This window comes from Epinephelus moara, chromosome 14 (assembly GCF_006386435.1).
Source record: "Epinephelus moara isolate mb chromosome 14, YSFRI_EMoa_1.0, whole genome shotgun sequence".
Classification (NCBI taxonomy): Eukaryota; Metazoa; Chordata; class Actinopteri; order Perciformes; family Serranidae; genus Epinephelus; species Epinephelus moara.
Window position 1 is genome coordinate 6,376,331 of NC_065519.1, and position 16,986 is coordinate 6,393,316.

The 16,986-nt window shown below is 42.2% G+C and overlaps 1 protein-coding gene across 1 annotated transcript in view; it reads left to right on the forward strand.

Moving 5' to 3' along the window:
• The first annotated feature begins 989 nt into the window (after positions 1-989).
• LOC126401137 (potassium voltage-gated channel subfamily H member 5-like) overlaps positions 990-16,986 on the forward strand; it is a 63,240-nt gene continuing 47,243 nt past the window's right edge. Inside the window, exons 1-3 of the mRNA XM_050062239.1 lie at positions 990-1,044; positions 1,336-1,476; positions 6,969-7,165. Coding sequence (XP_049918196.1) covers positions 990-1,044; positions 1,336-1,476; positions 6,969-7,165 — 393 coding nt within the window. The remainder of the gene's footprint in view (positions 1,045-1,335; positions 1,477-6,968; positions 7,166-16,986) is intronic.

Consider the following 16,986-nt stretch of genomic DNA (forward strand, 5'->3'; position numbering starts at 1 on the left):
CCTGTAAAGCTCAGTACCAAAACCAACCCGCTACCTGTCATTATGTTTAAGTCAAAGCTGCACCTGTTAGTAAAAGTCCCGCGACCCGGATACATCTAATTACAAACCCAGCAGAGAAAAAGTCTCTTTGACTGGTGAAAATATTCCATGTCATCACTGCCAGGTTAGGAAACATTTTAGCGTGCTCCTTCCAACACCATGAAACCTTAAAGGATCCCAACTGGGTGTCTTGAACTCCATGTAGGCTGCCACCTCCTCGGGCTGCAAATTTCATGGCTGGAGTCCTCCACGTCAGTTACGATTGTGACGACACGGTCAAAGGTTCAACTTGTGTTGTTAATAACGCAGGACTTTGGCCTACATCTGTGTGAAACCAAAAGTCACTATTGTTTTACTATAACCCGACAAACTTTTCTCATGGTTGTCACGCGCTGGCGTCACTCGTGTGGCATACATATGTCAGGTTATGTATCAAATGGACTTCTTTTAACTGGAAATATCTTTCATCTTCAGTTTTTTCGCCTAAACTTAACTGCGACTGTTTCACAACATTAACCACGTGTTACAGTGTGTTTCAGCTGTGCGTCACATGAAGGATACCCTGTGCATGGCTATCAGATGCAGAGTGACATGACAATACATCAGTATTTGACAGCCCAAAAATGAGAGAGCTGCACCCTAATTTTAAATATTCTCCATATGAACATAGATGTTACCTAAAGTTTAACTTCTCTCTTCCTCAAGGACATTATTATGCCTAGAGTTAACATTAAACACGGGCGTCATGAATGCAGTGTTGACAACAAACAACAATAATCTACAGTCAAAAACATGAAAGTAAATAGTGTAAAAAAAAATGTATATAGAAGAACATTTTTACAAGTGGATCAAGCCAAAGATAGAAAGTTAAAGTAAGGAGGTCAAACTGGGTGATTAGGACACTTCAGAATCCGCTGAACCTTATTAATAACCTGTTTACTGTAAACACCATGAAGCTTGGTACGCTGCACCCCGTCACCTGTCTGCACTACTGCAACAAACCCAGTATACGCTAATACTCCACATGCTGGTACATATGTTATTCCAGCACATAACCGAGGGCAGAACGGCCTTTTTGTGTGTCATATTCAGTGTGTAGCAGTGTATATCAAACACTTAGTCCCTGTGAGCAGTCAGGCAAAATAATATCAGCAGCGGTTCTGTTTGTGAGTGAGAAATCAGCAGCATTACAAAGCCTGGCGACAGGGGTCACGCCACCGATGTATCCATCTCCACCCAGCCAATCGTAACAGTCCTCGCTGTGATTTTTGACCCCACTGTAAGTGTCACACTCAGCGCCCACAGCCACCACAACCACCGCCTCCTCCACCAATCCCCTGGCCTGTGTGACCACATCCACATCCAGATGGCTAATTGGCGAGGAGGTGCGGATCTCTGGGGAGCTCATTCCAGACGAGTCCTGCTGCCTGAGTCACTGTTGGATGTTTCGGAGAGAAGGGGGCCCTCGGGGGGCGCAGAGGAGGGATAGTCGAGATGATGATCCACTCACTCACACACTCGCAGTGACACACACGCTCTGTCGGCATTTTGCGAAGGCATGCCGGATACGTCTATTACTCAGGGTGTTGTGACAGCTTGTGGACAGTGCAGACTGCTCAGAAAAATGCTGAGCTGATGGTTGTGGCAGGTTTGACACAGATTTGAGTCCTGATTAGCCCAGATTTCACTTTTTTTTTGCCTGTTACAGCCAGAGTGCAAATATCTCTTCAGGGAGAAGTGTCATAAAAGCACCATTATATTTCTTCACAAGATAATGTTTCTCCTACTGCTCTATTTCTGTATTTTATGACTCACCTTCTGCTGTTGATTGAAAATACAGTATTATGAAAGCCTCTTCAGAGTTTATCTACAAAAGTCTGTGTTCTTGGATTAGTTTCTTCCTTTTCTTTTCCTTTTCTTTTTCAACAAAACCATTTAGTAAAAAAATACATTTCACGTCAGGCAAAAACAAAATAAAACAAGACAATACAGGAGAGCTGATAATAATAAGAAAAATATAAATATAAAAAAGGGATGGGAACAAAATAAAACAATGCAATGAGAGAGAAGCAATAATTCTAAATAAGCTGAAAATTAAATAGTTACATAATAGTACAACAATAAAGAAAACCTTAACATAAATAAGGACAGACACAGAACACAATTTATTTGACTTCAGGGGGTTTCAGCAGATATGTTTCTACAATATTCTAAGAAGAACTTGTTGATTTTTAATTGTTTGTAAGAGCAGGAGAGCTAAGCACTGAATACAAATCAATCAACATAAGAGGGAAAAAGCAGTGTGAACCTAAAAACTTCTGTTTATACTTGTAGAGTTTTCCCAATAAACTTTTTAAAATGTTGACGTAGTTTAGAGATTTCTTACTCCATCCATCCATTTTCATTTGCGGGGGCAGCAGGCCAAGCAAAGCACCCCAGACGTCCCTCTCCCCAGCAACGCTTTCCAGCTCCTCCTGGGGCCTCCTACCTTTTGGACGTGCCTTGAACACTTCTAACAGGAGGCGCCCAAGAGGATCCTGATCAGATGCCTGAACCACCTCAACTGACCCCTTTCAACACGAAGGAGCAGCAGCTTTACTCCGAGCTCCCTCCAGATGTCCGAGCTCCTCACCCTATCTCTAAGGCTGAGCCCAGACACCCCACGGAGGAAACTCATTTCGGCCGCTTGTATCTCATTCCTTCTGTCATTACCCAGAGCTCATGACCATAGGTGAGGGTTGGGATGTAGATTGACCATTAAATCAAAAGCTTCGCCTTCCGGCTCAGCTCCCTCTCTCTTCACCACGACAAACCGGTGCAGCGCCTGCATCACTGCAGAAGCTGCTCCAAACCGCCGATCCATCTCACGCTCTATTCTACCCTCACTCGTGAACAAGACCCCGAGATACTTGAACTCCCTCGCTTGAGGCAGTAACTCTACCCCATCCCAGAGGGGGTGATCCACCGTTTTCCGGCAGAGAACCATGGCTGACTCTTATCCCGACCGCTTCACACTCGGCTGAACCCGCCCCCGTGCGTGCTGGAGGTCACAGTGTGATGAAGCCAACAGAACCACATCATCTACAGATTTGTTAGTCATATTGTCGTATTGATAAATGATATTGTTAAAGTGGAAGTAAAACACGCAACAATATGACTGTAGTTCGATTTTTACCTTAGACTGCAATCAAACTTGTTATTCCCTGAGATTTGCCAGAAAACCAGATCCCTTTTTTTGCCAGTCGGGCGCAACCGTCTTTTAACAGGCTAGTTGGTGACGTCACGATAATGGCGTTAACTAGGAGCACTGAAAACAACACAGTTCTTCAGACAAGTTAAGTGTTGATACAATAGAGTGTGAGATTTGTGGTGAGATACGAAGAACCAGGAACACAGTCAAAGACAAATTGCCTGTGCTTTTTAAGCCAGTAAGACCAATTATAGTGCAAAGACTTGTTCCCATGGAGTCATTGGACTGCAGCAAAAGTGACAGGATGCCTGAAGTTGATAGTCAGCCCATTAGGTGGAGCATGACTCGACCACAACAACAATGCAAGATGCTAATAGCATTGCGCTAACGCCATCATGTCACAGCTAACATAAATAGACTAACGCAGATAACATGTCCACAAGCTACCTTTTTATTTTCGGTGCAGAGCTCACATTCCTGCAGCAACAGCTACAATCCCCACATACAGTCTGCAGTGTGGTGAAGTTGACAGTGTGTTTGACACAGTTGGCAGTTCAGCATGCCGAGAAGCCAACGAAACATTCACCAGCTTATTCGCATTAAGGGTATCATGTGAAGTATCTCACTGGTATTAGTATAATTTTAAGCGTACTGGTATCGGTACTTGTATCATAATTTTTAAAGGATACCCGCCCAGTATGATCCAGCAGTGTCATATATCTTGACTGAGGTAAAAATCAAACAATCCACGGTCAGATTATTCAGTGTTTCTTCTCAACTTGAAGGTTAAAACAGTGAGTAACATTCATGCAGATTAGTTTCTCTTGATAACACTCGGCAGTGTTTGATGACAGATGACACATTTGATGCTACTTATGATTATGATCCTCTTATTGTCAGATCAACTGTGGCGTTGCCCAGGAGACACTCACAGGTATAAACACACGTTCATCTGCTATGGGTGATTAGCATGGGGAATTTATGCTGGCAGTTGATAAGTCAAGTGTCCAGGTGGCTGCAGTTGGCTTGGAACCAATGAGGGAGAGGAGATCAATTAGAGAGGGTCAGTGCTTCAGACTCCACAAGACTTGAGTTCATTTGTGCAGGAATATAACATCATCCTTATGTCACATTTATTTAACTATTTTACTTAACTGAGAAGAAAACCAACATGTTAAACACACTGTTTGATCGGCAGCAGGAAACTGTACAAATGACACACACACTTTTAAATGTCATTTGGGCTTTGTGATGAATATTCAAAAGGAAAGGTTTTCATGTGCTCCTGATCTTTTTGCCTCCCAGCGGTGTTCACTTTGACTGACAGCTCTCCAAACGGCACTGCCAAATCTCCAGCAGCTAAACTCAATGAAGAACCCAGTCATCAAATATTCTACCTCTTAATGCAGTTTGCTCTTACTGTACATGCCACCACCTGCTTTCTTCAACTCAGTTATGCCACCACTTTCTCTTTGAATTACATTACACTAACACTCTGGATGCAACATCACTCTGCTGTGAGCCAACGTTTTATAATAAGAAGTTGTTTTTCCCCCTTTTTCTCTGCCATGTGTTTATGCCCTTGCGTGGGTAACATCCATCCTGTTTTCAGGTGGTTGGTCCATACATCCGTGTCATTCTTGTGAATGCAATATGTCAGGAACACCTTGAGGGAGTTTCCTTTAATTTGGCACAAATGTCCACCTGGACTCAACGATGAAGTGGTTAGAATTTGGTGGTCAAAGGTCAGACGTCAAGGTCACTGTGACCTCAAAAAACATATTGTCGGTCATAACTAAGACTTCATGCTACTTATGATTAAATTTCATGTTTCAAGTGTTTAATCAAAAGGTAGACTTCACGTTGACATCATAATGTTCTGCAAAAGCACTTTTCTTTACGGGTGTGCCATATCATCTCATTCACGAAAATACCAGTATATTCATTCATAAAATTCGCAGGTTATATCACCCACCCCTACTTTTCTAGCCATTATTCAACGTCATAACATTTAGTCAGGTACGGAAGTAGTGACACTAATCTTGGGTGTCCATCTTGAAATTGTACTGGTTGTATAGATCTGATCTGCCGGGTGGAAGATGTGTGGGAAGAATCCAAGTTTTAGAATTTGTAGCTTCTTTGCAGCAACGTCCATATTTGAAGCATTGTCTCCTGTCATGGCTTCACATGAGTCTGGACAGACAGGGGTGTAAACTTGACAGGTTGGCGGACACACAACTACAAAGTGGTAATTCTAGTTTCCTCCTTAATCTACTCCCATTATGTTGGATCTGAAACTGATCAAATTGCTCTAACTGTACCTGCTACTTACTGCTTGGTATCAGGTCTGATAGTGTGTGTGGTGAAATCAGCAGCTCTGGTTGCTAAGGACCTGGCCAGGTAAAACTGTTGCTAAGGAAAGAAAAAGGGAGGAAGTGTGTGCCTGATGCAGAGATGCAGATGGTTTATTTATAATGTTTTATTGTCAACGTATATCCCTGCAGCTAATCAGCACCATCCTGTAATTAATTAATTAGTCACATGAACTTCTTTCTTCCACACGTCCTCTTAATATTCTAACATGACACAAACTAAGACGACTCTCGATGTGATGTGTTGGTCCACAACAGAGGACGCTGCTGCCGTCAAAGCCCCATGAAATTTATATTCAGTTGTCAGACTACTTTGTCAGACTTGCTCAATTAGCACATCCCAGCTCGTGCACCTTCAGTTCTCCTGCCTCCATGTCTTCTTCTGTGGTCTTGTAGCTGTCACAATAGATGAGAATAAACATTGTGTGAAGGTATTAAAATACGGCTATATTAGGATAATATTAAAACACATTCCTTAGCGAGCTTTAGCTGAAGAGACTGGCTCCTCAGCGCACATTAACAACCCTTGAATCCAGGACTGCTGTCCAAATTGACTCGATGTACATGGATTGTGCTTCTAACAGACTGAGAGGTCCAATTTGTGTGAAGGCCTCAGAATTCTTCAAAGCAAGTTCTAGTTATATCATCTAACAGTACCTGAAACACTCTATCCAACGTCAGCATTGGTAGGACTTTGTCAGACAATTTCCATAACTTTCTAAAACAGATAATCTGCTTGCCACGCCTACTTTACATTGGCGATTGACTATGTTATGGGATGGGCAGTCTTCAAATATGATCTGTGCCATCAGGTATTTCTTTAACCTCTTTAAAAACAGCTGCACTTTTTACATGTGTAATATCCAGTGGCAAATAATTCCATGATTTCAGTCCTCTGAGCAATACTGTCGTTGCCTTGCATTTGTTTTTGAAACAGGAAGTGAAAAACAACCACTTCTTGCATGCCTAGTATTAATTTTATGGTAGTTACTACTAAAAATATTGAGGGTAAAGGATATCTGGGGTTTCATATTGTAATTTTGTAGAGCTACAACTAACGACTTTCTTTTCCTGAGTATTCAGTTGATAGTTTGGTCTGCAAGTTATCAGAAAATCATGAAAAACTTTGATCACTATGAATCATTAAAGTCCTAAAACCACAAATCCTTGTTTTGTCCAACCAATGGTCCCAAAACCTGTTTAACGGAAATGTATACCTGGGATAAATCAAAACCATCTTTTATTTATATTTTTATAGCTTATGATAAATAATTAATTATAATAAATTCAAGACTCAGTTCCCTTGTTTCACCCGAGGTGTCAGCTTTATTAACCAATTGATGTGTCAATAATTAATGTCTCCTCAGGTAAAGGTGACGTGTTTGGTGACGTCTTCTGGAAAGAAACCACCCTGGCGCATGCGTGTGCTAATGTCAGAGCGCTAACGTACTGCGACCTCCACGTCATAAAGAGGGAAGCCTTGCTCAAAGTGCTGGAGTTTTACACCGCCTTCGCCAACTCCTTCTCCCGCAACCTCATCCTCACCTGCAACCTGCGCAAGCGGGTAAGGTACCCTGCTCTTTGGACACACACACAGGCCTAAAAATGTCACACAAATATCTGTGGAAGCCAAACATACATATACCAGCTCAGGTATGGTCAAAGCCTACACAGGCCTTTATTTACACAAATCACATCGTTGTATTCAGCCTCATGTTCAGTCTAAGTGGCATCTGGTTACCACTACATTATTCAGTCTGATATTACCTTCTTGGATTGGATCTTTAATTTTCAGTTTACTCATTCTATGTTAGCTCGCATACAGTCAGCCTGAGTTCAAGATGTTTACCCAAAGGAGCCCCAGTTTATAAAGATAATACAGTGGCTGCATTTGAAAGAGCTTAAGATTTCCGCAACATAAACCACTTTTGGGTCCTATATTTTCCTTTATTAACTTGAATTATCATAGCTACATATCAAAGAAAACAAAAGAAGAGAATTTGCTTTGCCTGATAGTTTGTCCTGTTTAGTGTGGTACATTTCTGTCCGACAGAGGCCTGGCTGGGTTTACAGAATTAGCATCTGCTCTCTAGCATGTTGGTTATTAACTTATGAGCCTGAATTGTGGCAACTATTTTCTCTGGCTTTATTTTTTACAGTTGTATCAGAAGGGTCAGTAAAGTTATTTTACTTTAGTTTAACTGGAAAAAATGCTTATTTGACACCAGAGGTTAACTCTGGCAGTGGGGAAGAGAAACAGCAAGCTTTGCTTTGGGGTCCACCAAAGAGTTTTTTCCCAGGCCAGTGTATTTTTTAAAGAGATAAGGCTTTGAGTATTTATGCTGTGAATTCTGTGCCGAGCACTGCTGGTTGGGTGTTTTCTCCCTGAGCACTGTGAGACAAAAAGGTTCAACTCTGGGTAAAAAAGCCGTGCTCCTCACTGTCACTGTGGCCATTCAGTCACAGTGGACGAGGGACAAATACTACGAAGACAAACCGTCACATCTTACAGGTGCTGAACAACAACACCAAAGTAGGAAGAATATCTTAATATACTGTACATGTATTTTGTTCCTCTCATGAACCCACACAAACCAGCAGGTCCAGCTTCTCTTCCTGCTCGCTTCACCTTTCCCCTCATCCAAAGCAAGTCCTCTACCTTGTGCTGGCATGTTTACTTCTGCAGCTTTTCTATGTCATAGCAGCTGAAAAAAGTTCTGCACCTCAAAAGCTCTCTTAAATGCTCCCAGCGGGGCATTTCCTGAGCAGCACCTGGTGCTTTCAGCTGGGGGAAAAAAACGCTTTGGTGGACCTGGGGTCTTAGCCTCAATCAGGGCTCGACTGGCTCTCTGAATGTTTCTGTCACTTGTAGTAAGCCTGGACAATTTTTCATCCATTCTCCATCAGCAAGACCGTGTTACAAGGCCATGTTATAAGAGGAGTTAGAGACTGTGTCTGTTAATCTTGAAGTATTTGTACAGCTGTAAATTAACATATGAAAGTTCTATCCTGGGCTGTGTCCCAAGCACTGTACAGTGCATCGTTTACTGTTGGCCATTTGTATTTATTTACACTACTTTCTGATAATAACCCCACATTAAAAATGCATTTCACAGGCACAAAAATGAACAGTTATGCCATCCTACACCTGAGGATGCAAAATGATGATGATTCATACATTTCAGAAACCTCGATCTAATGCTCATTATACTGTGCTGTAAACCACCGGGTCTCTCCGCTCATTAGTGAACAAATGAGCGAATGAGTTTTGACACTGAGTCGTAGGAACACAGGATAGAGTCATGTTATGGCCATTAGTTATGAATAGTTCAGCTTGGATTTGTAGAAATTCTGTTTTTGTTGTTGTGAAGGAGAAGCCCATGAGTATGCATTAGGGAACATCTGTTTCAGTGTTGATTTCATTGACAAAAACTATGAAGAAAACTTTCAAACAGCAACCTTTTTTCATGACGGAAACGAGACAATGACGAGCTAAAACTAGAGACCATGAGACGAGTCGTGGTGAAAATGGTGGACTATCAGACATTAAAAGTTAAGGATAGCTGTGCTTGCAGTTCTCTTGAAATGCTGCATGAGAAAACTCCAGTAAATAGTCTGTGCCTGGATGTTTCGTTAACCAGCAAAAACACTCACACCACAGCAGTTGGTGCAAGTTGTGAGCTGTCATTCAGCAGTAAATAATCAGCCGTGTGTGTCTGACTGTGGATGGTGAAGCTGCTGAATGGACTTGTGGAGTTTGTTAGTTGCAGCGGTGGCTGTTAGCAGTTAGCTCCGCTTGTTAGCCGCTGAAAGGCAGCAGAGCAAGCAGCCACTGGCCGCCAGACTTCACAGCCATTGATCCCTGCAAGACTGCACCCAAATCCAGACTGTCTTGGGAAGGTTGATGGTTTGATGGTGTTTGACAGGCAGGTAGGAGGCTCAGTTATTTGTAAGTAAACAGTCTGAACTCACATCAGTTTTCTATGACAGCTGAAAGTTTAGTTTTTAATCACCAATTCAGTGAGAGGACACAAGTTTAAACCTCCAGACTAACTAACATGTTGCAGATTAAGAAAGAATTCAGGCTTTAATTAAGTTATTTTTCTGCTGCTTAACAGTAAAATTGATGAGTCAGAGTCTACAATAAACGTGGGGACAAATCCTAGTTGTCTAGACTAAAGCTTTCAAGGGCAGAAATTACTAAAATGTGACTACAACTAATAAACATTTTTGTCTTGTTTTATTTGCTTCTTGTACCCTGTGACTTTTTATCAAATAACCAGATATTTTATCCAACAGTGCTTCATCTTTTCTGCGGAGTTAAATGTCCATGTAAACCTTAAAGTGCTTCAACTGTCAGTCACCCAATAATGTTTATGAGAAAATAAACCAGGCTTTATTAGACAAGACTGAGGCGGAAAATCTGGGATTGAGCGGCTGAACCATGAGGGGGAGACTAATTCCTTTAAATGATCGAGTATTTTTGTCATTTCTCTACGTTTATGAGAAGGCTTAGGCACACAAACTATAAACACACAATCATAACTCTGTTGTTTGCTTATCCTTACGTTTGTTTTCATACCTCATATTCTCTCCACTCAATAGCTCCTTTTGTCAGTGTGCTTCAAACACAATGAATTATACATACTGTACTGGTGGACTCATAATGCCCTGTGCCCTTTTGACGTTCTCACTGAGCAGGCAGCCTCTTCGCTCTGAGCTGTGTGTTTGTTTGTGTGTTATAAGTTCATAGTTTAAAGAATATAATTTATTGATGCATGTTTTTAATCTGCCCAGCCCTGCATCTAGGTGTGTGTGACTGTATGCGTGCATGCTCTTTGAATTTTATTCTGTACTTGGCTTCAATTGTTCCTTACTTTGACTCTGGAATTTTAATCATAAACAGGTATTTTTCCCTTATTTTCCACCACAATATGTGTGTTTATGAATGTATGATGTGTGTGAGAGCATGGGTAAACATGTTTAAGTCCAAATCTATCTGTAGAAAATATCAGTTCTTCATTCAAATGTTCGAGACACTGATTTGACCCTGGCTCCATCTCCTTAGTAACAACAGGTTTTAACTGAAATGAGACACATGTACATATATATCGATCGCTTTTGTCTAAAGGAAATTATCCAAATGCAGGCTGCAGAGATCTGTCCGTGCCTGAAGGAAGGGATGGCAGCATATCGATCCAGCTCTGTAATTTTAGTGCTCTCCATGTGCACAAGCTTTGGTCGGGCTTAAACTCCAGATTTCTGCTCACAGATTCAAGCTGCTTTGTCACTTGTCTGACTCACCGGATGTTGACTGTGGCTGTAAGCCTGCCATTGGGCTGCTGATTTCAGCCGGCATTCTTTCTTTCTTCCCTCCACTATCTGGATGTTACCGCTTCCAAATCCCCTTCACTATGGGAAACAACAAGAACAACCTCCGAGCTTACAGCTTACAGGCTGAGAATGGCAAGTTATGACAAAGATTTGGATCCTGCAATAAGGCACGCCTGCTTTGTTCTTTTGGTAAATTGTTGTAAAGATCTACAGTGAATAAAACTACATGTGAACGCACCTTGAATTTTCAGCTGCTGTTCTTCTTCTTTGAGTTAGCTACTAACTGCTATCAGCTACTTTTTAAATCTCCCCCGGTAGGTTGCATGCATAACAGGTCGTCAAAAAGTCACAATGATTCTGTCCTGCCGGCTGTCCTGTTCATACAGACATCATTTCGGCGCTGTTACTACCTCCGATAAAGACAAGACCAGTCTGTCCCTCTGTTCAGTGATTGTACCTTTTACGCAGCACAGCGAGGCAGAATAAGACATGAAATTCCTACCTTGAAGAGGCAGTGTGAAAGAGGCTACTGACTATGGATAGATGCCTCCTACAACCCCACTTCAAAAGATCCAAACTATCCCTTTAAAGAATGTTCCATACATTATATTTGATGCGTATCTGATCTAAATCCCTATTTTTACAATCAAGTTCTGAGGTATTTGCCGTGTGCCCTATTTCTTGTGTGTTTTTTTGGCCACAGTAGCAGCATCAAGCTTTAGTCGAGACTGAAATATGTGAACAACTATTGGATGGTATAAGAGGATATTTATGCAGGCTTTCATGCTCCCCAGAGAATAAATCCTACCATCTTTGGTGGACCCCTGACATTTCCTGTCTTGCCCCCATGAGGTTCACATTTCTGTTTTGTAATTTGTAATGTTCGATACACTTTTGGATGGGTTCTCTTGAAATTTGGTAGCAAAGGTGAACATGGTGCACAGTGAAGTTAGAGTTTAGCTCAAGGCATCACATAGCTGGAGGCACTTTCTTGAAATACAAATCAAAAGAGAAGACATGAGCAGTGCAACTGAAGCGTTCATGTAGGCTCCACAGGAAGAAGTCAATATTTATTGATTGGGCCTATTGATTTTATTTGGGAATCTGCCCATAATGAAACTGGCATGCTCATGGCGGAGGCCACGCTTCACTAAATGCACCAGAAAACAAAAGCCTCAGTGTAAACTCAGCACCCGGAGTGTATTATTTCTGTTTCTTTTTACTGACCAGAGCAAGTGGAACGTTGTCTTTGGTTGCTGAGATGTGAGTGACTGGCCTCATAATGTGCTGAGGAAACTTTAGGTTTAGTTAACAGATTTATTCTGGAAAAAAAATACTTCTTAATTGGAAAGGACAGGATGCTCATTTGCATTGCATCCCCAGTGTGTGATTTAGGCTGATTACACAGCAGCACTTTACACTCAAATCTGCTAAGTGAAGCTTTAAAACCAGTTAAAAAGTAAAACTACCATTACCCTGAGATAATGGCTCTTGTTTTAAACACAATCTCCCTTCATCATGGGTCGGCAGCTCCACCTGCTTTAGTAGAATGTGTCTTGATTCATGAACGCGCCTTTAAACAAGCTGAGCTGCTGTGGGAATGAGTGAAATACTCTCACGTCTTTGGCACTTTCTCCAAACTGAGTTAATTGTTAAGATGGACACTTTTCTTGCTGCCTGCAGCAGGAAAGTGACCCGGTGGTCCCCTCGTGTAAACACAGAACAGAAATGGCGATGTGGGCAGAGTCGTTTCTCCTCTCCTCAGTTAGCTCTTTTGTTCCCGGGATGCGTGACAGCTGCTGGAGTGCCACCGTGATGAAGATAAACAACTTCTAGCGGGAGCTCCGACGTGGCCTGCGGGACTCTGAGGAGACCAGAATGTGTGTCAGCCCTAACTCGCCCTGTCACTCATGCAATAATGGCTGGCTACCAATCTGCCTCTGTAAGCATTTTCCTTTCACTCCCCAGCTTGTTCTCAGTCTCTATCTCTCTGTCACACTCTGACTTTAATTTGTATCTCTTTTGCTCAGTGGCAAAATGCTTGATTGTATTTGAGAACGAGCCGTTAGTAATCATGTCTCTTTTCCAGTAACACGCCAGCCATTGTTCCGTAGGTTAAAGGGCGGGTCCATAACTTATTTATTGATTTATTTATTTATGAGGTTTTAGCTTGCCAGTAGTGTTCTTCATGTATTCACATACAAGCATTCAAATCAAATTGCTATTTTTCTAAGCCCTTCCAAAAACGTTATTCTACAAATGATCTGCATAAGAACGTTGCAACAGATGAACCTCCTAGCCCGCCTAATTTAAGTCTTCATGACTGAGTCAAATCTGCTTTGAGAATTGTGTGTAATCAATCTTCCACATTAGCTGTACTCCTCTAATCCCCCACCCGGCATTAGAAGCTAAGCTACATACTGCTGTGGACGGCACATTAGTTCAGCTGTCCTCCCTCTCTGTCCTCCACATTCTTTGTTTGGTCCACATTCTCCTCCTCTTCATCGTCATGTTGCGGCTGTGTTGATTCTTTGGTCGAACGTCTCTGAGTCGAAAGGCTCTGATAGGTGCGAAAAACGCAGAAAATCGAACCTGCTCCGAAAATTTTAATGACGAATGAAAGTTTTAGGCAAACATGATTGACACATTGTGAGGTCGTATTTATTTTTAGACGAGCAGCAATTTTGCCTCCATGATGGCTGTTTCCAGGCATATTTTAGGATGACTCTGGGGCAGTTTGACAACCTGCTGTGTATCGTCAGGCCATATAGCTCTGTGTATACAGCAACCACTACCACCAGTTTCTCCTCCATTGTTTACCAGTTGTAAACTTGTTGTCGTGACCACCACAGAAGGCCCGCCTCTCAAATCATCAGATTAGACAATGGGAAGAAAGATGACAAAAAAAGAGATGGCATGGGATTCTTCTCCGCTCTGAGTTGAACCTTTTTCAACTCTAGGAGCTCAGAGTGTCCGGCAATATCGCCGGGCATCTAGAGAAACATGAGCATCGCAACGCAAAAAGCTTCATTCTCATTAAAAACAATTACAAGAAGGCGCCTCCAGCTGCTAATATGCTTTCTGTGTGATCGGGTCCTTAGACTGTGCAACACCCCTCTGCAAAAATATGTTACCGCAGGCACAACTGCTGCTCTAACCAATATCACTGCTTTTTTCGAAGGGCTGATTGGGTGTTTCCATTTTAAAAAACATGGTGATGAGCCCGCCCTGTAAGGAAGTAGTTCCCAACCTTTGTCTGTCAAATGTATTCTCACAGCCCGATTAAAGAGGCTCCTCTACCTCATCATGTTAGATAGATGATGATGGCTTTAATGGATTTGCTCGTAAGTATTTCACCACAGAGGAAATACAGTGGCTGTGGTGGTTTCCTCGGCTGCATCTGTGAATCCATAAAAGACAAAAGAGATTATCTAATAGTTCATTTTTTATGTTTGTGTTCATACTAGAATTTGGAGTAGCAGAAACTGGACATTTCAAACTTTTATGCAGTACTTTTAGCTATGTTGATACTTATGGTGGTACGACTTACTTGGTCTGTCATCATCGATCTGTCTGTTCTTTGCTGGTGAAGATGTGAACCATTCAGTAGATATCAGTAAAAATCAACTCTTGTATTGTTTCCCTCACTGTGGTTTCTGTGGTTGCCATGGTCACACGGTGAAGAAGCTGAGGCATCATAAACTTCAAATGCAGCGATAAAGAGCCGTGCTCATTCATGAGCGCAGCAGCAATATGGTAGTTCACACCTAATTTATGACCTGAATCACATCTGTTTTATCTCTTTATCTTCTGTTATGTTGAAGTGAGGCTGACAGTGAACTCACCTGAAATATCTCTTATACATCACTTCTGTGAGACAGAACTACAAAAGTATATAGATATCAGGCTTTGTGAAAAATGAGCCATGAAACACTCTGCTGTAGCTCTCCAAAATCGCCCACTTTCAGCAATTAAGCTGTGAGTAAAATCACTCATCAGAGTTAGAGCCAAATCTACAAACATAAGATCCGTGTTATCCAAATCAGCACTTGTCATGAAACAGACAGGGACAGGTAACGTTAAATTGGACCTGTTATGCTCATTTTCAGGTTCATACTTGTACTTTGGGTCTTACTAGTCTACTCACTCTGACGTTGTTAAAAACTAGGGCTTGGCTAGGGACTTCTGGTCCCTTCTCGTTGGCATGATATGTGGCTGGTCGCTGTTATTGTTTAATGGCGCCCAGCAGCGTCAGGGTGAAACCTGGCAGGGCAACAATGAAAGCTAAGGTGGCGGAAGTCCAAGTAGGACAGGCAGGAGGGGTGAAGGATGGGTCCACCAACCACTGACTTTTACCCGGCTGGGGTAAAACCATGCCTGAAAATACAGAAATAGTAGTAACAGTAGCAGTAGTTCTAGTAGCACTGCTAGTTGTAGTTTTAGTAGTAGCAGTAGATGTAGTAGAAGTTGTAGTAGTACAAGTGGCAGCATTAGTTGTGTTAGAATAGCAGTAGTAGTAGTAGCAGTAACTGTACGTTCAAACCAGAAGCTTCCAAGGAGGCAAAGTCTCTCACGGACGCCCAAGAAACACGATTGTCAAAAATATTTGTGGCAGCTTTGGTCACTCTAGACGCTCATCACGTGAATAATTGGAACGTTCGATCATGCCTGTCAATTTAAAGGAGCCACAAAGCAGACTAGTGGCTTGAGAGCAGCGTAGTTGCTGCTTGCTGTTGTCCAGTCAAAAAGCTCATAGTTGGCCTACAGAGGTCAATGAAAACAGAAAACAGAAATAATTAAACAATAAAGCCTGCAGTTCTCTCCTTTATTAATAACATTACACACTTTACAACTCACCAGACCAACCAACTACCTCGGCGACGCGGTCCCAAGCCTCATTCTTTTTATTTTGGTCTCTGTAACCGAACAGCGACACATTATAAAGGACTGAGTGGGCACGAACACAAGTAATAAACTTCTCAATATCCATTGTCGGAACAAGTGTGTTGTAGGAACCAAAGTTACATGGCTTGTTCTCTGGGACCCGCTCCATCGAAGCATGTCAGCATTCCGATTGGTTGACGCTGAAACGCGTCAGAGCTCATTACCATGAAGTAAAACTAGTTTTATCTCCCCTCCAGACCTGCTCCGGTCACTTTGGTCGCCCAAGACACGTGGCTGACGACAGGTCACCCAAGTCGCCGGGTTCTCATTGAAAATTAATGACCGCCATTTTGGAAGCTCTGGTCACTGTTGATTTGAAAATATAAATAGTAGACGTAGTAAAAGTAGTAGTACAAGCAGTAGTCGCAGTAGTAGTTGTGTAATAAAAGCAGCAGCAGTAGCAGCAGTAGTACCAGTAGCAGTAGTAGTCACAGTAGTCGTCACAGTTTAGTCGAAGTAGTAGCAGCAGTAGTACCAGTAGCAGTAGTAGCAGTAGTAGCAGTAGCAGCAGTAGTCACAGTTTAGTCGAAGTAGTAGCAGCAGTAGTAGCAGTAGTACCAGTAGCAGTAGTAGTCACAGTTTAGTCGAAGTAGTAGCAGCAGTAGTAGTCACAGTAGTAGTCACAGTTTAGTCGAAGCAGTAGCAGCAGTAGTACCAGTAGCAGTAGTAGTCACAGCAGTAGTCACAGTTTAGTCGAAGTAGTAGCAGCAGTAGTACCAGTAGCAGTAGTAGTCACAGTAGTAGTCACAGTTTAGTCGAAGTGGTAGCAGCAGTAGCAGCAGTAATAGCAGTAGCAGTAGTAGTCATAGTTTAGTCGAAGTAGTAGCAGCAGTAGCAGCAGTAATAGCAGTCACAGTATTAGTCACAGTTTAGTCGAAGTAGTAGCAGCAGTAGCAGCAGTAATAGCAGTAGCAGTAGTAGTCACAGTTTAGTCGAAGTAGTAGCAGCAGTAGCAGCAATAGTACCAGTAGCAGTAGTAGTCACAGTTTAGTCGAAGTAGTAGCAGCAGTAGCAGCAGTAATAGCAGTCACAGTAGTAGTCACAGTTTAGTCGGAGTAGTAGTAGCAGCAGTAGTAGCAGTAGTTGTAGTAGTCACAGTAGTAGTAG